The 21,202-nt window shown below is 50.9% G+C and overlaps 1 protein-coding gene across 2 annotated transcripts; it reads left to right on the plus strand.

The window, feature by feature from the left end:
- Positions 1–1,008: 1,008 nt before the first annotated feature.
- Positions 1,009–8,505, plus strand: LOC123086737 (leucine-rich repeat receptor-like serine/threonine-protein kinase BAM1). Of its 2 annotated transcripts, none has more exons than XM_044508514.1 (2): positions 1,009–4,064; positions 8,262–8,505. In XM_044508514.1, the coding sequence occupies exons 1-2, from the start codon at positions 1,409–1,411 to the stop codon at positions 8,285–8,287; spliced, it is 2,682 nt and encodes an 893-aa protein (XP_044364449.1). In that variant the 5' UTR covers positions 1,009–1,408; the 3' UTR covers positions 8,288–8,505. The 2 variants fall into 2 exon arrangements, with proteins under 2 accessions (XP_044364449.1, XP_044364448.1); XM_044508513.1 differs by lacking the exon at positions 8,262–8,505 and adding an exon at positions 6,183–6,985 and having other exon boundaries at positions 1,018–4,064.
- The last annotated feature ends 12,697 nt before the right edge of the window (positions 8,506–21,202 follow it).

The raw sequence follows: 21,202 nt of genomic DNA on the forward strand, positions 1-21,202 counted from the left end.
CTTTCATCCCGATCCATACTACCTAGCTGTTGATAGTCTTCGTACTTTTACTTCATTGATTACTTGACTATGGCTTGTCTAGTGTAGTGTAGTTTACCTTCCGCTGCATATTAATAGGTTCATTTCTACTGTCTGTCTTCAAAGACCTCGTGTTTTGAAGGCTTTCATAAAAATCGCCTATTCACCCCCCTCTAGTCGATAACTAGCACTTTCAGGGATACTTTTACCCGACATGTATGACAGCATGATCTTCGGATTGGCCCTCCCACGTCTTAGGCGTTATGCAGTCTCTCCATGACTACTTGTATTCCAACTTTTTTTTTAGTTTTTGGATCTTGGACTTGTTTGGCTGTGTGCATCTCGGTTACACAGAGGCCGGGTGTAATGCTTAAACCTTTTAAGCAATAAAGCATCCTTTATCGAAAAATGGTGGAGCCATTTGCCATTTCTATAGAAATTATTGAAGTTGCAATTATCAGGATGGTTTAGATTTCACCCTCATAATGCCTAGGGTTTTGTAGGTGTTAAACTTTAAGAGTGGGTTTTGGGGGTTAAGTTTCGGCAATTAGTTAAGAGTTGCTTACCAAAAACCACATGGCATACGATGTAAGCTGAGTATCATGGAAGAACCCAAAAAATATGACTTGGCCAAAACCTTCTTTCCTCCTTGTAGCCCGGAACCTATCGGATGGCACACATACACATATCGAACACACTGGAGTAGTTTGATTGCTCTCTTTCATCATTGCCCAAATTCAATCACGGGCCCTGTAGTCGGACGGAGACCAGAGTGCATTTCCCTTTCTCTGTCGGGCGCCATGCCATAATTGCCCGAAGCCTTTCTAAATACTCCCCAAAGCCAATGGAACAATTTGTTGATAAAAAACGCCAAAGCTGGAAACTCCCCATCACTTGCCACGGCTGCTTCCTCGCCCACTACAAGCCTTTAACAGTTAGTTTCTCTGCTCCGAAAGATAAAGCAAAAAGAGAAGCAATGGAGAGAGAGATGAAGAGGACCAGAGAGAGGAGGAGGAGAAGATAGAACACAGAGACACCCAAAGCAGAGCCCGCCCGATGCACCGGACACCCTTCTCCCACAAGGCATAAATAGCTCAAAAGACAAAGCCATTCTTGTCACACAGAGAACATATTCCCCTCCCCTTCACCTTCGGTGTGAAGCTCACGCCTCTCGCCGCCATTTTCATGTGAAGCTTCTCAAGATTCTTGCATGCCTTTGCCGTTCCCTCTATCTACCCATCTACCTCTCTACCATCTCAACATCCATCCATCCATCCGTCACTCCAAGTGTCTATAAGCTCACTGAAACAGCAGCAATGGCATTGCCAATGGCTGCGTATTCTAGCTAGTTTCTCACCACAGTTCGCAAGCCGCAAGAATTGTAGGCCAGATGAAGGCTCTCCATCCTTTTGTCTTGCTCTCCTTGATTTTTCTTCTACCACTATCCATCGGTAGTGTCGATGGCTATGGACACGGCGAGGCGTTGCATGGAGATGCGCTGGCCTTGCTCTCCCTCAAGGCCTCCCTCAGCTGCCGCCCCCACGTGCTGCGCTCGTGGCTGCCGGGCAATGTCGCCTCCGTGTGCGAGTGGACCGGCGTCCGCTGCGCCGGCGGCAGGGTCGTCTCCGTCGACATCGCCAACATGAACGTGTCCACTGGCGCGCCCGTCACGGCCGAGGTGACTGGGCTCGCCGCGCTCGCGAGCCTCTCCCTCGCCGGGAACGGCATCGTGGGCGCGGTGGCCGTGTCCGCGCTCCCGGAGCTCCGCTACGTCAATGTTTCCGGCAACCAGCTCGGCGGCGGCCTCGACGGCTGGGACTTCCCGTCGCTCCCCAGCCTCGAGGTGTTCGACGCCTACGACAACAACTTCTCCTCCTCGCTCCCGGCCGGCGTGACGGCGCTGCCGCGGCTCCGATACCTTGACCTCGGCGGCAATTACTTCTCCGGGGTGATACCCGCGTCGTACGGCGGGATGCTGGCTCTGGAGTACCTGTCCCTCAACGGCAACAACCTGCAGGGCGCCATCCCGCCGGAGCTCGGCAACCTGACGAGCCTCAGGGAGCTGTATCTCGGGTACTACAACGCATTCGACGGCGGCATCCCGCCGGAGCTCGGCCGGCTGCGCAACCTCACCATGCTGGACGTCTCCAACTGCGGCCTCACCGGGAGCATCCCGTCGGAGCTGGGCGAGCTGGCCTCCCTCGACACGCTGTTCCTCCACACGAACCAGCTGACCGGCGAAATCCCGCCGGAGCTCGGCAACCTCACGGCGCTCACCAGGCTGGACCTGTCCAACAACGCGCTCACCGGCGAGGTGCCGAGCACCCTGGCGTCCCTCACCTCGCTCCGGCTGCTCAACCTGTTCCTCAACCGGCTCCACGGCCCGGTCCCCGACTTCGTCGCTGCGATGCCGCGGCTGGAGACGCTGCAGCTCTTCATGAACAACTTGACCGGCCGCGTCCCGGCGGGCCTCGGCGCCAGCGCGGCGCTCCGGCTCGTCGACCTGTCGTCGAACCGGCTCACCGGCATGATCCCCGAGATGCTGTGCTCCTCCGGCGAGCTGCACACCGCCATCCTCATGAACAACTTCCTCTTCGGCCCCATCCCCGGGGCGCTCGGCTCGTGCGCGAGCCTCACCCGGGTCCGGTTCGGCCACAACTACCTCAACGGCAGCATTCCCGCCGGCTTCCTCTACCTCCCGCGGCTCAACCTGCTGGAGCTGCAGAACAACCTGCTCTCCGGTCCGGTCCCGTCGAACCCGAGCCCGACCCTGACCGGTTCGGAGTCGCAGCTGGCCCAGCTCAACCTGTCCAACAACCTGCTGTCCGGGCCGCTGCCTGCCGCGCTGGCCAACCTCTCCGCTCTGCAGACGCTGCTGGTCAGCAACAACCGTCTCGCCGGCGCCGTGCCGCCGGAGGTAGGGGAGCTCCGGCTGCTCGTGAAGCTCGACCTCAGCGGCAATGAGTTGTCCGGGCCGATACCGGAGGCCATCGGCCGGTGCGGGCAGCTCACGTACATTGACCTCAGCACCAACAAGCTGTCTGGGCCAATCCCGGAGGCCATCGCCGGGATACGGGTGCTGAATTACCTCAACCTGTCGAGGAACCAGCTCGAGGAGTCGATCCCCGCCGCGATCGGGGCGATGAGCAGCCTCACGGCGGCCGACTTCTCCTACAACGACCTGTCCGGCCAGCTGCCGGACACGGGCCAGCTGCGGTACCTGAACGAGACGGCGTTCGCGGGCAACCCGAGGCTGTGCGGGCCGGTGCTGAACCGGCCCTGCAACATCAGCAGCGACGCCGGCGGGTCGACGGCCGTGAGCCCGCGGCGGGCGACGGCGGGGGACTACAAGCTGGTGTTCGCGCTGGGTCTGCTGGCGTGCTCGGTGATCTTCGCCGCGGCGGCCGTGCTGCGCGCTCGGTCGTACCCCGGCGGCGGGCCGGACGGCGCGTGGCGGTTCACGGCGTTCCACAAGGTGGACTTCGGCATCGCGGAGGTGATCGAGTGCATGAAGGACGGCAACGTGGTGGGCCGCGGCGGCGCCGGCGTGGTGTACGCGGGACGAGCCCGGTCGGGCGGCGCGATCGCCGTGAAGCGTCTGAACGGCGGCGGGCGGCACGACCACGGGTTCCGCGCGGAGATCCGGACGCTGGGCAGCATCCGACACCGGAACATCGTGCGGCTGCTAGCCTTCTGCACCAACGACCAGGAGGCGAACGTGCTGGTGTACGAGTACATGGGCGGCGGCAGCCTCGGCGAGGTGCTCCACGGCAAGGGCGGCGGGTTCCTGGCGTGGGACCGGCGGTACCGGATCGCGCTGGAGGCGGCGCGCGGGCTCTGCTACCTGCACCACGACTGCAGCCCGATGATCGTGCACCGGGACGTCAAGTCCAACAACATCCTCCTCGGCGACGGCCTGGAGGCCCACGTGGCGGACTTCGGGCTGGCCAAGTTCCTCCGCTCCGGCGCCGGCGCCGGCGCGGCCAACGCCGGCGCGTCCGAGTGCATGTCCGCCGTCGCCGGGTCCTACGGCTACATCGCGCCAGGTATGTACGAACACGTCTCGTTACATACACATGTGCTGGTGTTTTGTCTCTAGTCGCTTATCGCCTTGCGTGCCTGCCGATGAGGGGTCAATCAGATTTGGTTTAGGATCCATCGGTTTTCCGAGCTCGTCTGCTTGTCGCCGCCTTGCACGGGGCTGGCCCCCGTCTCTGGGCCGTGGGACCCGCTCTTCCGAAGTCAATAGCCAGTGGTGGTACTGCGCCAGGACAAGTGAGCGCCTGATTAGGTTTGTCGCGACTTAAAAACCTTCACGTACGATTGACCACATGCACGCAGATAGTGATAGTGGTTAGTAGTACTACTATGTCTCATTGTCTGCCCAGACCGCAGGCGCAGAGCCACAGTGAGTGTAGGAGTAGCTCACTGCCTCACTGTTTCAGATCAATCGCACGGAAACTTTTGGTCCCTCCCAGTACGTTTACACCTCGAAATCAAGCTGTATACTAGGATGTTTTTACATTTCAAATCCTTAGTAAGAATATGTCAGGAGGAGAAACAAGGTGTGTAGTTTTGAAATGGGGGGACGGGAGGGCATGGCGGAGGGCTACTTTGAGCGCCGACCCGACCCGAGCTGAGCTGCGGCTGCCCGTCCGGTCCGGTCCGGTCCGGCTCTGTGTATGCACATGACACGCAGTGGCAGTAGAAGGCCATCCGATCCGGTCTGACTTTACACCACATCAGCAGCGGCCAGCAGCACTGCGGGCGCCGGCGGGCCCTCGGCGAAAGCGGCCGAAAAGGGGTGCTCTGCTCAGGCTCGCACTCGAGCACCCAATTATTTTCCCGCGGGCCCCCGACCCGGCGCGATTGCGACCACACGATGCCGCCTTGTGGGCGCGCCCGGACGCCGGCCGCACGCTGGCCAACACAAGTCGCGAACCCGACACGGCCATGCCATGCGTCGTGTATGCCAAACAAAAACTCCGTGCCATGCAGTGCATGAGCCGAGACCTCCCGTGTACCACAGCGCGCAGTGTGGGCCGCGTCGTGTCAGGCCGGGCCAGTGCGTGCGCCAGAGCAGCAGCATCGGGCATGGCAAAAGGGGGTTTGAGTTTCAGCCCGCCCGATCTTCTCGTCACCCGTATCCCTCTGACTCGGTAATTTTCTCGTAGTGGTAGTACGAGGCTTCGTCAGCCTGGTGAGGTCTGTAGCAGTAGGATACGGACCTCCCGTATGACACGGTAGGTATTACTGGGTACCAGTACCGGCTGGTCCAGCCCGGCACGGCCCTTTAGGTCAGGATCGACTCGGTTGCGCTGCTGTATCTTTGACCGGCATGGGACACACTCACTCACTCCGGTAAAAAAAAGCCTCGTCATCCTCCTCCTCCGTCCCGCTCCTGGGGCCTCGCCAAAGCAGCCTCCCGCTTTGCCGCCGTTACGTCGCCAAAGCCAAAGCCGGGGCGCCCCCGGCACGCTGTTCCTACCCTTTCGAACGGCACGGGCGCCCTCACTGTTACGGTCACGAAGTTTGTAGTATAAGTTTTCCCCTCTCTCCCTCTCTCTCTGCTTTTCCTTTCTGCTCTTCCGGGTTTGGGATTTGGCAAGATCTCAGGGCAGGCATGGGCTGGATTAACTGACAGAGCTCCTCTTCTTGATCCCGGCGAAGAATTTTCCTTGGATTTGACGAACTTGGTCGATAGAATATACTATGCGCGTATGTATGGGAAAGATTCCGGTGGATCTGCAAAGGGTAGGGTAGGCGGTTTCTCTTGGGATTCGTCGCAGAATGTTGTACGCACTCGCCTCTGTCCTAGGCGCACATAGCCAGTTTCTGTACTATTCAAATCAGCACCGTAGCACAGGCTCGCTTTTCCTAGCATGCCAAGCTCGCCATCCTAGCGTACGCTAGGTTTTGAACATAATTTATAACGATCGCGCTTAGATTTGAGATCAGGCTAGTAGTATTATTATCTTATACTGATCAGTGCGGTGGTGCACGTTGAGAACACTCCTCCTAGGTTTACGTCCATAGCTTTCTCTTTTACTACCCATTGATTTAATCATTGTGTTCTTTGACGAGAAGAGAAGTTACACTAGTTGAAATGTTGCCATGATGATGTGATTAGCAGGCATGCTGATTGTGGCCGTGTTTGTTTGCAGAGTACGCGTACACCCTGAGAGTGGACGAGAAGAGCGACGTGTACAGCTTCGGCGTCGTCCTGCTGGAGCTCGTCACCGGCCGGCGGCCGGTGGGGGACTTCGGGGAAGGGGTGGACATCGTGCAGTGGGCGAAGCGGGTCACCGACGGCCGGCGGGAGAGCGTGCCCAAGGTCGTCGACCGCCGGCTCAGCACGGTGCCCATGGACGAGGTGTCCCACCTCTTCTTCGTGTCCATGCTCTGCGTCCAGGAGAACAGCGTGGAGCGCCCGACCATGAGGGAGGTGGTGCAGATGCTGTCCGAGTTCCCCCGCCACGCGTCCACCCAGCCCTCGCCGTCGTCGGCGTCGTCCTCGTCGGCGCCGGAGCCGGACAAGGGGCCCAACTGCTACAAGCTGTTCCCGGACCTGCTGAACTAAGTCCGGCAGAACAAATCATGCAGCAAATTGACGTTGCTATTACAGAGTACTCAGGGCCGAATTACAGCACTACTACTAATTGGGGCTAGCATTCTACAGTTTCTTGGGTAGATCGACAGTGAGGGTGACAGGGGATGGGGAAGAGCAATAAACATGTAACTTTGTTTTTCCCCTAATTCTCATCTTCTTTTCTACTATATCTTCTTTTCTTTTCATCAAAGGTGTATAGGGTTTGATCATATGCTACTACGTACCATCATCTAGGGGTTTGTGCTGTCCAATTTAATAGTCATCTCCATCATGGCTTTGGCCCTTTGTAATCTCCTGGTAATCTTCAGCCACCATCCATTGTCATCTCCTTTACACTAGTTCTTGTTCATGCTGAAATGTGTACTAGCAGTACTACTACACAGCTTTTTGTATTACTTGAGGCAATTTTGTCATGTGAGGGTCTAGTAATCATCTGTTCGAAGATTCTTGACTGAAACTTTGGTTTCATGAAAAGTAAGAAAGGAAAAGGGGGGAAACAATAGTAGCTTGACAGTCTTTGAAAACATTTCGATTCCCAAAGCTTAAAGCATCCAAATAGGGACTTGAATTGCGCAGCTTTATGGGAATAAAGGAGGGTCAAAAATATCGGGAAAAAGAATTTTCAAGATCATCATGGGTCGATGATGCATGGTTTCAGGGCTTACAGTGTCAGTAGCTTGAAGTCATGCAAGTAACCATTGCACTGATCACATATAGCTTTAATCATTCAGAACACAGTACAAGGCAAAAATGCATAATATAATGTTCCAGATGTTAGCCAATTGTTGTAGCACCAATCTGTGTCTTGAGAAATAGCAAAGCTGCATTTAGCTAAGAAGTACCCCCTCTGTTGTAGCAGAGGTGTATTGTAGTACCAATTGTTTGTCCATTTAAAGTAGCAGCAACAGTAGGAGTAGTAGTTGTACAAGTAATTTACTGTACTGTATACTGAACTTGCAGTATATTACTGTTAGTGGCTTTACTGTAAGTGCAATATCCTGGAGTATAGTGCAAGTTACTCCAATGCCCCAGTACTCTTGAGTAGTTACTTTAACTGCAATATGCTGGAGTAGCATAATTTTTTACTGTAAGTGCAATATCTGATGTGGCTTAACTTGCACAGATATTCCTAGCTTTACTTGTAAGTTCGCAACAAGTTTGTACTCCTGGAGTATGTGCAAATTTATAAGTGCTCAGCTAAATTTTTGGAGTATTTGTTCAGTCCTAGAAGTAAAAGTTCACTAAATTCAGTTTAAGGAAACTGTAGTTGACTACTCAAACTACTTGCTGTCTCCCATGATATGTTTATTTGGAGTACTGAAACTTGCAAACAAGAAACTTGAAATTTGCAAAACCTCGAGTAGTTGCTGTAGTAACTGAATAAATTATGGTGCATAATTACTTCAGGATATGTTAGGTTTACTGTATTTCGGTCCCCTGGTAATAATCTAGGACTGCACTTTATTTGGAGCACTGATGATCATGTTTACATTAGGATATGTTTATTTGGAGTATATGTGCAGATCTAACTGGACTATACCTTCTTCTTCTTCTTCTTCTTCTTCTTCTTCTTCTTCTTCTTCTTCTTCTTCTTCTTCTTCTTCTTCTTGGATATTGACATCTTCTCCTGCAGGTACATCTCCGTCATGGTTGTGGTAATGGTGGGTCGAGAGGAAGCCGGCGCTCTCTCTCTTGTGCAACTTAGCCTCCCCTATTCGTGGATGTGCAATTTTCCTTGCTAGCACCCCTATCAAGTACTATGCTAGTGAGATGTGTACCTTCTTCTGTTGCTACGACCAACTACCTAGTAGTTGACATGCAACTTTCTCCACTAATGTTGGCACCCTGCCCCAACTATCACGACCAATTACTCCCTCCGTTCCAAATTACTCACCGCGGAAATGGATATATCTAGAACGAAAATATATATAGGTACATCTATACCTGTGACAAATAATTCGGAACGGGGGGAGTACTTAGCAGTTGATGTGCAATTTTAGTTGCTGCCTTGAGCAAATGCATAAATATATGCTGGACTAACTCCAAAACAGACTTGTGTCATCCCTAAAAGTAGTCTTTTTGCTGATGGCAACTTAACACGCGCCACGTCAGCCTGACAGGCGGGACCCACCTATCGGATTCGCTGTTTTCTGGGCTAAAACGTAGCGTCAGTGCTCCGCGTTACAGATTAGCCCCATTGTTGGTGTTTTTTTGTGAACTGCCTCAAATGTGGTACCGATCTGTTACCCTAACCCATAATGTGGTGGTTTCGAGTAAATAACTCGCAGAGAGTCACTGGTAGAAAAAGGGCCTGTTGTCCCGGTTCTGGAACCGGGACTAAAGGGTCGGTACTAATGCCTATCCCTTTAGTCTCAGTTCAATCCAGAACCGGGACTAAAGGGCGCGGACACGTGGAGCTCCACCTTTAGTCCCGGTTGGTAACACAAACCGGGACTAAAGGAAATTTTATGATTTTTTTTGAATTTTTTTTTAAATTTTTTTATTTTCAAATTTCTGAATTATTTTAACCTCTAGTCTGTAATCACCACCCCTCATCACTTCTCAATTTATCCTCTAATCATCCCTCATCATTCCAAATCATCTAACTTCCCAAACGGTCACCCATCCTCCCACTCCCCCAGCCTGAGCACGCTTAACTTTCGGGTTCTATTCTCCCTCGCTCCAAGTCTGCACTTGTTGTTTTCCTGACAATACTAAGATGTCGATCCTATTAACCTTCAGGAATTTTGCTTGAGCATGAAGTGACACATTTCATAGTTTTATTTTGAAACTATTGTTTTAAAAAACAATAATTATTTAGTAACACTAATATTTCTTGAATAATTAGTTTGACCATTGTTTGACCATAGTTTGACCAGATTTGACCAAAATTGAAATAACAGAAATAATTATTTAGTAACACTAATATTCTAGAATAATTAGTTTGACCATTGTTTGACCACAGTTTGCCCACTGTTTAAATTTTTTTCAATCTAGATCTTAAAAGCCCCGTAACTTTTTTTCTATTAGGTTTTTGAGGATTTTGAAAATGTTTAACGTTCGGATGTAACTTTTCGAGCAGATGATTTTTCATATAAAAAACTTTTTCATCCGAGTTAGTATGCAAAAGTTATGCCCATTTTTACAAATTTCAGAGAGATTTTGCAAATAAAGTCAAAATTCACATTTGCAAATTTTCCCAACAACTAGACCACATATCACATGGGAAACTTATTTTCTTTTATTTTTTTGACATTTCCATCATTTTCTTTTATTTTTTTAAAACTGAAAAGGCGATCCACCGGGGGGGGGGGGGGGGGGGTAGAGTTTGAAAATAGGACCTTTAGTACCAGTTCGTGGCACGAACCGGGACTAAAGGTCTCAACCCCATTAGTCCCGGTTCGTGCCTCAAACCGGGACTAAAGGTCTAATCTTTAGTCCCGGTTTGAGGCACGAACCGAGACCAATGGTTGTGGGCCAGGAGCGAGGGCCAGGAGCGAGGCCCATTGGTCCCGGTTCATCCCATCAACCGGGACCAATGGCCCACGTGGCCCGGCCGGCCCCCTGGGCTCACGAACCAGGACCAATGCCTCCATTGGTCCCGGTTCTGGACTGAACCGGGACTAATGGGCTGCGGCCTGGACCAAAGCCCTGTTTTCTACTAGTGAGTACATAAAAAGCACAATTATCTAAAAATTGTTTGTCCTTTTTAAGAACAAAACAAGCATAAAATCAAGGGGATGGCCTTCGATGAGCCGCACAGGAAGGTGGATGAGTGAGATTTGGGAATCGAGTCTTCGAGTTGAGTGGAGACAGAAGATCATACTAGCTCAAATCCAACGGTCGGCCGTTAGGAGAGGCCAAATCGTGTGTGCACCCCTTTCTAACATTTAGAATATTTTTATTATCGCACCGACTTTTTCATTGGAACAGCCATTTAAGCCGCCTTGTAAGGCTTGTAACAGTAGCAATACTCGAGTATTTGTTTTACACTCTAATTGATAGAGGAAAAATTATAGTTCAACAAGAAAAGTAAACAGAGGCCGACATCAATCAAACGCGACATTGGGTGGCCGGGATTTCAGGTGCGCGAGCAGAGCGTTTTAGGCTATACATGACCATGTCAAAGACCCCGCCTATGGCCGCAAATCTGAGCCCGTTGCGGAGGGCCACGCGTGGCCCGTGATGCATGGAGAAGAGGGTGTCGGTGACTCCCAGGGCGACCGTGCTTTCAAAGGGGTAACCCAGGGACACTTGCTGCACGGTGCACCTAGTCGCCTAGACAACACCAAACCAGGCTGCCCAACGGCCGACGGCGAGCGCGTTCTCGGGGACGGCCAGAAAGCCGCCGGCGAGGCGGCTCCCGTTTAGGGAGGTGCAGACGCCCTCGACGAAGTGGACGGCGGAGCCGAAAATGGCGCCAATGATGGCCTCCTCGCGCACCTGGTTGATGACGTTCGGTGCCGGCATCTCCCCGCCCGTCGGTCTCGTCGTGCCCATGGATCGATCGGCTTCTTGGTAGGTTTCCGGCGGCAGAGGTGGGGTGGCTGTGGCTTGGATTACAAGTTGGCGAAGCGATCTAGATCGGGGGTTTGTAGAAGTAGTTTGGACGTCTCGACCCGAGTCTAGGGCAGTTGGCAATATATGGAGTGCGTGTCCTGTACGTCCCGTATACGTGTAGAACTGTAGATAGAGTTTCCAAGGGCAAATACATTTTTCAATGTATACCTACTACAGAAGGCAAGGACTTTGTACAAAGAACGTTCCGGTGTCGCTCCGTGCAGGGCTCAATCTAGTAAAGTTTGAGGGGCAATGTAGTACAGAATTTGAGTATAGGGTTAAACCCTGACACGACGAGCGTCTATACGCGCGCGGTACCACCTTTCCTTACTCCTTAACGGTGCCCAGCGAATCGAGCAATAGGTTAGACTCCTCGGGGAGACCTCCATTCAATGGTGGCGGCGGCGCTGCCTTCGCCGTTCAGGAAAATGATGACGTGGCCTAACGGCACCGTTTGGACAAAACCGGTCAAAACGACGCGGTTGGTCCTTATCAGACAGAAGTGCCACTCTCTCTCTCTCTCTCTCTCTCTCTCTCTCTCTCTCTCTCTCTCTCTCTCTCTCTCTCTCTTTCCCCTGCTCTCTTCGTCGCATTCGCTGACTAGGTTGCTCGACGCCGGCCGCCATGGTTTCGTAGAACGATGGTGACACTAGCTAGGATGCGCAACTTCGTCTACAATCCTACTAGTGAGACGTGCAACTTCGTCTACTATCCCAACTAACTATTTAGAAGTCACTGTGCAATTTTTCCTCTACTCGTTTTTTTCGGGGAACTTTTCCTCTACTCGTGGATGTGCAATTTTCACTGCTGACCCCTGCCCCAACTACTTTGGCAGTGAGATGTGCAACTTTGTCTGCTGCCTCGACCAACTGTCTAGGAATCAAAATGGTAGATTTGGATTATTTGGATGCTTTGGAGCTAGGCATCTTGGAGGAGTGTGCAACTCCGGGCCTCATCCTCCTACATTGGTAATATACACTCCAACATCTCGCACACCCACCAACACCCACCATTCATGCATCTTCACTCTCCTAGCATGGAGGATCTTATTGATGAAGTTGTTAATGAGAGGAGAATGTGTTAAGCATGCTCCTCCACGCCACCGCTGATTCACCAGCTCCAGATCTGCCACATCCACGAAGCTCATACCCTCCTGACCCGTCTATGTCGTCGTTGTGGTGGATCGAGAGGATGCCGCCACTCTCTTGTTCCCTGGCTCGTGTTGATCGACAACATGAACGGCTTCAATGGGCGCCACTGCTTGGGAGTTGGTTGTTAGGGAGCCACGCAAAGACAGCCAGATCACATGAAGATGGGTGAGTGAGATTTGAGAATCGGGGCTTCGTGTTGAGTGGAGAGAGAAGATCATACAAGCTCAAATCCAACGGTCCACAAAAGGCTGCTCGGAGAGGCCAAATCACGTGCACTTTCTAGCATTTTTTTATTATTATTGCATCGAGTTTTCCATTGAAAAAGCTACTTGCCCGTGCCTTGTATAGTACTACAACTTTTTCACTAAAGTTGTACTAAATCAGCAACACTTATTCTGTGACGGAGGAAGTAAGAGTTAACATTACAATAGTATTTGTTTTACACTCCAATTTACAAATGAAAAATTACAGTGTACAAGCAAAGTAAACACAAGCTAACATCAATCAAACACGGCATGGGCTGGCAGGAACCCCAGGTGTGCAAGCAGAGCGTTTTTGGCTATAAACGGCCATGTCAAGGACCCCGCCCATCGCCACAGCTATGAGCCCGGTGCGAAGGGCCACGCGTGACCGGTGATGCATGGCGAAGAGGGTTTGGGCGACTCCTAAGGCGGCCGTGTTTCCGAAGGGATATCCCGGTGACACGTGCTGGACGGTGCACTTGGTCGACTGGGCAACGCCAAACCAGGCTGCCCAACGGCCCACGTAGAGCGCGTTCATGGGACCGCCAGAAAGCCGCCGGCAAGACGGCTCCCGTTTGGGGAGGTGCAGACGCCCTTGACGAAGTAGTAGATGGAGCCGAAAGTGGCGCCAACGATGGCCTCGTCGCGCACCTGGTCGAAGATGTTCGGTGCCGGCATCTCCCAGCCCGTCGGTCTCGTCGTGTCCATGGATCGATCGGCTTCTTGGTGGGTTTCCGGCGGCGGGGTGTTGTGGCGAAGCGAACTAAATCGGGGATTTGCAGTTTGGACGTCTCGACCCGAGTCTAGGGCAGTTGGCAATATATGTAGTACGTACCCTACATGTACGTCCCGTATACGACTGGGTAGATGCCGCTTTTTCCAAGCCGTTGCGTTGCTGATTACCAATACGTGTAGTCGTGTAGATAGAGTTTGCCTTGTTCACGTCATATCTGAATCGACAAAAAGGTATATGGTTAATAATCTAGTAAATTTTGAGGAGCAATGAAGTACTCCCTCCGTTCGAAATTACTTGTCTCGGATATGGATGTATCTAGAACTAAAATACGTCTAGATACATCCATTTCTGCGATAAATAATTTCGAACGGAGGGAGTACATAATTTAAGTATAGGGTTAAAGTGCATCTATAGTCTTTCTATATACGCACGATACCACCTTTCCTTATATTCCTTAACGGAGCTCAGCGAATCTAGCAATAGGTTAGACTCCACGGGAAGACCTTGATTCAATGGCGGCGGCGGCGCTGCCTTCACCGTTCAGGAACATGTCGTCCCGCGCCGCGGAGTGCCGAGTCCGCGGAGAAGCCACCGTCCACAGGCGGGCCAAAACCCACACAAACAAGCGGTGCATCGTGAAACTGCTAGGTAAGTTGGTCGCGAGCTATGAGCTGGGCAAGACAGGCTCCAGGGCAGGCGCAAGCGTCCAGCACGAGGCGCCCGCAGGGGATCTACGAGGTGTTCCCGATCCATGACCCCAAGGCCACCTTCGGGAGCCGCCGGGCCTGCAGCGACGCCGTCCACAGGATGCTGAGGGAGACGCCGGTCCTTGAGAGGTTCGATCTTGCCCGCGCCAACTGGGGGGACGAGTTCCTGCCCGACAATGTCGCCCGCCTCGTCCTTCGTTGAAGGAAATATGCCCTAGAGGCAATAATAAAGTTATTATTTATTTCCTTATATCATGATAAATATTTATTATTCATGCTAGAATTGTATTATCCGGAAACATAATACTTGTGTGAATACATAGACAAACTAAACGTCACTAGTATGCCTCTACTTGACTAGCTCGTTAATCAAAGATGGTTATGTTTCCTAACCATAGACATGTGTTGTCATTTGATTAACGGGATCACATCATTAGGAGAATGATGTGATTGACATGACCCATTCCATTAGCTTAGCACCCGATCGTTTAGTATGTTGCTATTGCTTTCTTCATGACTTATACATATTCCTATGACTATGAGATTATGCAACTTTCGTTTGCCGGAGGAACACTTTGTGTGCTACCAAACGTCACAACGTAACTGGGTGATTATAAAGGAGCTCTACAGGTGTCTCCAAAGGTACATGTTGGGTTTGCGTATTTCGAGATTAGGATTTGTCACTTCGATTGTCGGAGAGGTATCTCTGGGCCCTCTCGGTAATGCACATCACATAAGCCTTGCAAGCATTGCAACTAATGAGTTAGTTGCGAGATGATGTATTACGGAACGAGTAAAGAGACTTGCCGGTAACGAGATTGAACTAGGTATTAAGATATCGACGATCGAATCTCGGGCAAGTAACATACCGATGACAAAGGGAACAACGTATGTTGTTATGCGGTCTGACCGATAAAGATCTTCGTAGAATATGTAGGAGCCAATATAAGCATCCAGGTTCCGCTATTGGTTATTGACCGGAGACGTGTCTCGGTCATGTCTACATTGTTCTCGAACCTGTAGGGTCCGCACGCTTAACATTACGATGACAGTTTCATTATGAGTTTATATATTTTGATGAACCGAAGTTTGTTCGGAGTCCCGGATATGATCACGAACATGACGAGGAGTCTCAAAATGGTCGAGACATAAAGATTGATATATTGGAAGCCTATGTTTGGACATCAGAAGTGTTCCGGGTGAAACCGGCATTTTACCGGAGTACCGGGAGGTTACCGGAACCCCCCGGTAACCTAATGGGACTTAATGGGCCTAGTGGAGGAAGAGGAGAGGAGGCCTAGGGGCTGCTGCGCGCCCCTCCCCCCCAAGTCCGAATTGGACAAGGAGGGGGGCGGCGCCCCCCTTTCCTTTCTTCCCTCTCATCCTTCCCCCCCCCCAAGTCCTAATCCAACTAGGGAAAGGTGGGGAGTCCTACTCCCGGTAGGAGTAGGACTCCTCCGGCGCGCCTCCTCCTAGGGCCGGCCGCACCCTCCCCTTTGCTCCTTTATATACGGAGGCAGGGGGCACCTCTAGACACACAAGTTGATCCTCGTGATTGTTTTCTTATCCGTGTGCGGTGCCCCCTTCCACCATACTCCCCGATAATATTGTAGCGGTGCTTAGGCGAAGCCCTGCGACGGTAGAACATCAAGATCGTCACCACGCCGTCGTGCTGACGGAACTCTTCCCTGACACTTTGCTGGATCGGAGTCCGGGATCGTCATCGAGCTGAACGTGTGCTAAAACTCGAAGGTGCCGTAGTTTCGGTGCTTGATCGGTCGGGCCGTGAAGACGTACGACTACATCAACCGCGTTGTCATAACGCTTCCGCTGTCAGTCTACGAGGGTACGTAGACAACACTCTTCCCTCTCGTTGCTATGCATCACCATGATTTTGCGTGCGCGTAGGACTTTTTTTGAAATTACTACGTTCCCCAACAGTGGCATCCAAGCCTAGGTTTTATGTGTTGATGTTATATGCACGAGTAGAACACAAGTGAGTTGTGGGCGATATAAGTCATACTGCTTACCAGCATATCATACTTTGGTTCGGCGGTATGGTTGGATGAAGCGGCCCGGACCGACATTACGTGTACGCTTACACGAGACTGGTTCTACCGACGTGCTTTGCACACAGGTGGCTGGCGGGTGTCAGTTTCTCCAACTTTAGTTGAACCGAGTCTGGCTATGCCCGGTCCTTGCGAAGGTTAAAACAGCACCAACTTGACAAACTATCGTTGTGGTTTTGATGCGTAGGTAAGATTGGTTCTTGCTTAAGCCCGTAGCAGCCACGTAAAACTTGCAACAAACAAAGTAGAAGACGTCTAACTTGTTTTTGCAGGGCATGTTGTGATGTGATATGGTCAAGCCATGATACTAAATTTTATTGTATGAGATGATCATGTTTTGTAACCGAGTTATCGGCAACTGGCAGGAGCCATATGGTTGTCACTTTATTGTATGCAATGCAATTGCGCTGTAATGCTTTACTTTATCACTAAACGGTAGCGATAGTCGTGGAAGCATAAGATTGGCGAGACGACAACGATGCTATGATGGTGATCAGAGTGTCGCGCCGGTGACGATGGTGATCATGGCGGTGCTTCAAAGATGGAGATCGCAAGCACACGATGATGATGGCCATATCATATCACTTATATTGATTGCATGTGATGTTTATCTTTTATGCATCTTATCTTGCTTTGATTGACAGTGGCATTTTAAGATGATCTCTCACTAATTATCAAGAAGTGTCCTCCCTGAGTATGCACCGTTGCGGAAGTTCTTCGTGCTGAGACACCACGTGATGATCGGGTGTGATAGGCTCTACGTTCAAATACAACGGGTGCAAAACAGTTGCACACGCAGAATACTCAGGTTATACTTGACGAACCAAGCATATACAGATATGGCCTCGGAACACGGAGACCGAAAGGTCGAGCGTGAATCATATAGTAGATATGATCAACATAGTGATGTTCACCAATTAAACTACTCCATCTCACGTGATGATCGGACATGGTTTAGTTGATTTGGATCATGTGATCACTTAGAGGATTAGAGGGATGTCTATCTAAGTGGGAGTTCTTAAGTAATATGATTAATTGAACTTTAATTTATCATGAACTTAGTCCTGGTAGTATTAGCATATCTATGTTGTAGATCAATAGCTCGCGTTGTTGCTTTCATATGTTTATTTTGATATGTTCCTAGAGAAAATTGTGTTCAAAGATGTTAGTAGCAATGATGCGGATTGGATCCGTGATCTGAGGTTTATCCTCATTGCTGCACAGAAGAATTATGTCCTTGATGCACCGCTAGGTGACAGACCTATTGCAGAAGCAGATGCAGACGTTATGAACGTTTGGCTAGCTCAATATGATGACTACTTGATAGTTTAGTGCACCATGCTTAACGGCTTAGAATCGGGACTTTAAAGACGTTTTAAACGTCATGGACCATATGAGATGTTCCAGGAGTTGAAGTTAATATTTGAAGCAAATACCCGAGTTGAGAGATATGAAGTCTCCAACAAGTTCTATAGCTAAAAGATGGAGGAGAATCGCTCAACTAGTGAGCATGTGCGCAGATTATCTGGGTACTACAATCGCTTGAATCAAGTGGGAGTTAATCTTCCAGATAAGATAGTGATTGACAGAATTCTCTAGTCACCATCACGAAGTTAGTAGAACTTTGTGATGAACTATAGTATGCAAGGGATGACGAAAACGACTCCCGAGCTTGTCATGATGATGAAATCGATGAAGGTAAAAATCAAGAAAGAGCATAAAGTGTTGATGGTTGACAAGATCACTAGTTTCAAGAAAAGGGCAAAGGGAAAAAGGGGAACTTCAAGAAAAACAGCAAGCAAGTTGCTGCTCAAGTGAAGAAGCCCAAGTCTGGTCCTAAGCCTGAGACTAAGTGCTTCTAGTGCAAAGGGACTGGTCACTGGAAGCGGAACTGCCCCAAGTGATTGGCGGATAATAAGGATGGCAAAGTGAACATAAGTATATTTGATATACATGTTATTGATGTGTATTTTACTAGTGTTTATAGCAACCCCTCAGTATTAGATACTAGTTCAGTTTCTAAGATTAGTAACTCGAAATGGGAGTTGCAGAATAAACAGAGACTAGTTAAGGGTGAAGTGACGATGTGTGTTGGAAGTGGTTCCAAGATTGATATGATCATCATCACACACTCCCTATACTTTCGGGATTAGTATTGAAACTAAATAAGTGTTATTTGGTGTTTGCGTTGAGCATGAATATGATTTGATCATGTTTATTGCAATACGGTTAAGGGAGTCCTGCATTAGGGGGTGTTCGGATGGCCGGACTATACCTTCAGCCGGACTCCTGGACTATGAAGATACAAGATTGAAGACTTCGTCCCGTGTCCGGGAGGGACTTTCCTTGGCGTGGAAGGCAAGCTTAGCGATACGGATATGTGGATCTCCTACAATTGTAACCGACTTTGTGTAACCCTAACCCTCTCCGGTGTCTATATAAACCAGAGGGTTTTAGTCCGTCGGACAACATACAGAACAACAATCATACCATAGGCTAGCTTCTAGGGTTTAGCCTCTCCGATCTCGTGGTAGATCTACTCTTGTACTACCCATATCATCAATATTAATCAAGCAGAACGTAGGGTTTTACCTCCATCAAGAGGGCCCGAACTTGGGTAAAACTTCGTATCCCTTGCCTCCTGTTACCATCCGGCCTAGACGCACAGTTCGGGACCCCCTTCCCAAGATCCGCCGGTTTTGACACCGACATTGGTGCTTTCATTGAGAGTTCCTCTGTGTCGTCGCCGTCAGGCTTGATGACTCCTACTATCATTGATAGTGATGCGGTCCAGGGTGAAACTTGTCTCCCCGGATAGATCTCTGTCTTCGGCGGCTTTGCACTGCGGGCTAATTTGCTTGGCCATCTGGAGCAGATCGAAAGCTACGCCCTGGCCGTCAGGTCAGGTTTGGAAGTTTAAACTACATGACTGACATCCGCGGGGACTTGATCTTCGACGGAGTCGAGCCACTGCCGAGCGCGCCGCACTGTCACAACGGGCATGATCTAGCTCTGCCGCCGAACAGTGCCCTGGAGGCCGCACCCGCATCGGCTTCGACCCTTAATTCGGAGCCAACTGCGCCGATCGAGGATGGGTGGTTGGACGCCGCCTCGGGGGCTGTGATCCCAACGACGATCGAGCCGAACACCAGCCACGCACTCCCCGAGACTCGTGACTCCAAGGAGCCGGATTCCTCACCGGACTCCGAACCTTCTGCGCCCCTGCCGATCGAATCCGACTGGGCGCCGATCATGGAGTTTACCTCCGCGGACATCTTTCAGCACTCGCCCTTTGGTGATATTATGAAATCGCTAAAGTCTCTCTCTTTGTCAAGAGAGCCCTGCCCGGATCATGGCCAGTAGGATTGGGATGCGGAAGACGAAGAAATTCAAAGCCCACCCACCACACACTTTGTAGCCACTGTCGACGATTTAACCGACATGCTCGACTTCGACTCCAAAGACATCGACGGTATGGACGCCGATACAGGAGACGATGAAGAACCAGTGCCTATTGGGCCCTGGAAAGCCACCTCGTCATATGACATATACATGGTGGACACCCCAAAAGAAGGAGATGGCGATGGAACAGCGGAGGATGACCCCTCCAAGAAACAGCCTAAGCGCCGACGTCAGCAACGCCGCTCAACATCCCGCCAAAGCAAATACGGTGATTCTAGCACGAGAGATAATAATACTCCGGAGAGTGCCGAAGAAAACCCCCTCCAGCAAGATTCAGCACAGGAGGATGGAGAGGCCGGCCCTCATGAGAGAGCGGCAGACAGAGAGGTCGAGGACGATAATTATATGCCTCCCTCCGAAGACGAGGCAAGCCTCGACGACGACGAATTCGTCATGCCAGAGGATCCCGTCGGGAAAGAGCGTTTTCAACGCAGGCTTATGGCCACGGCAAGAAGCCTCAAGAAAAAACAGCAACAGCTTAGAGCTGATCAAGATTTGCTAGTCGATAGATGGACTGAAGTCCTTGCGGCCGAAGAGCATAAACTCGAACGCCCCTCCAAGAGCTACCCAAAGCAGAGGTTGCTACCCCGATTATAGGAGGAAGCACTTAAACCTACATCACTAGCACTTGATACGGCCAACCGGCCACCTCGTGGCCGCGACAGAGAGGCCTCTCGGCCCTCCACTCAAGCCGCACCCCATACCAAGGCACGGGAAAATGCGCCAGACCTACGAGATATGTTGGAGGACAAGGCAAGGCAAACAAGATCGATCTACGGATCACGTAGGCGCCCCATGACTCAAGACGATAACCGTCACGCCGGACACAAATCCGGTAGGGCCGAACACAGTAGACAAAGCTCATTGGAGCTACGTCGTGATATAGCCCAGTACAGAGGCGCCGCACACCCACTATGCTTCACAGAGGAAGTAATGGATCATCAAATCCCCGAGGGTTTCAAACCCGTAAACATCGAATCATATGATGGCACAACAGATCCTGTGGTATGGATCAAGAATTATCTCCTTCATATTCACATGGCCCGCGGCGATGATCTCCACGCCATCAAATACCTCCCACTCAAGCTTAAAGGACCAGCTCGGCATTGGCTTAACAGCTTGCTAGCAGGATCAATCAGTTGTTGGGAGGACCTGGAAGCCGCATTCCTCGACAATTTCCAGGGCACTTATGTGCGACCACCAGACGCCGATGACCTAAGACACGTAATTCAGCAGCCAGAGGAATCGGCCAGGCAATTCTGGACACGCTTCCTAAGAAAGAAAAATCAAATAGTGGACTGTCCGGACGCAGAGGCCCTAGCAGCCATCAAGCACAATATCCGTGACGAGTGGCTTGCCCGGCACCTTGGACAGGAAAAGCCGTAATCTATGGCAGCACTCACGACACTCATGACCCTCTTTTGCGCGGGACAAGACAGCTGGCTTGCTCATAGCAACAATATGACCAAGAACCCTCGTAATTCGGATACCAGGGACAGTAGTGGCAGGTCGTGTCGCAACAAGCAGAAGCGCCGCATTAACGGCGACAATGCTGAGGATACGGCAGTTAATGCCAGATTCAGAGGCTAAAATCCGGTCAGCGGAAAAAGGCATTCAAAAAAATCCTCGGGGCCCGTCCAGTTTGGA

This window comes from Triticum aestivum, chromosome 4A (assembly GCF_018294505.1).
Source record: "Triticum aestivum cultivar Chinese Spring chromosome 4A, IWGSC CS RefSeq v2.1, whole genome shotgun sequence".
NCBI classification, from domain to species: domain Eukaryota; kingdom Viridiplantae; phylum Streptophyta; class Magnoliopsida; order Poales; family Poaceae; genus Triticum; species Triticum aestivum.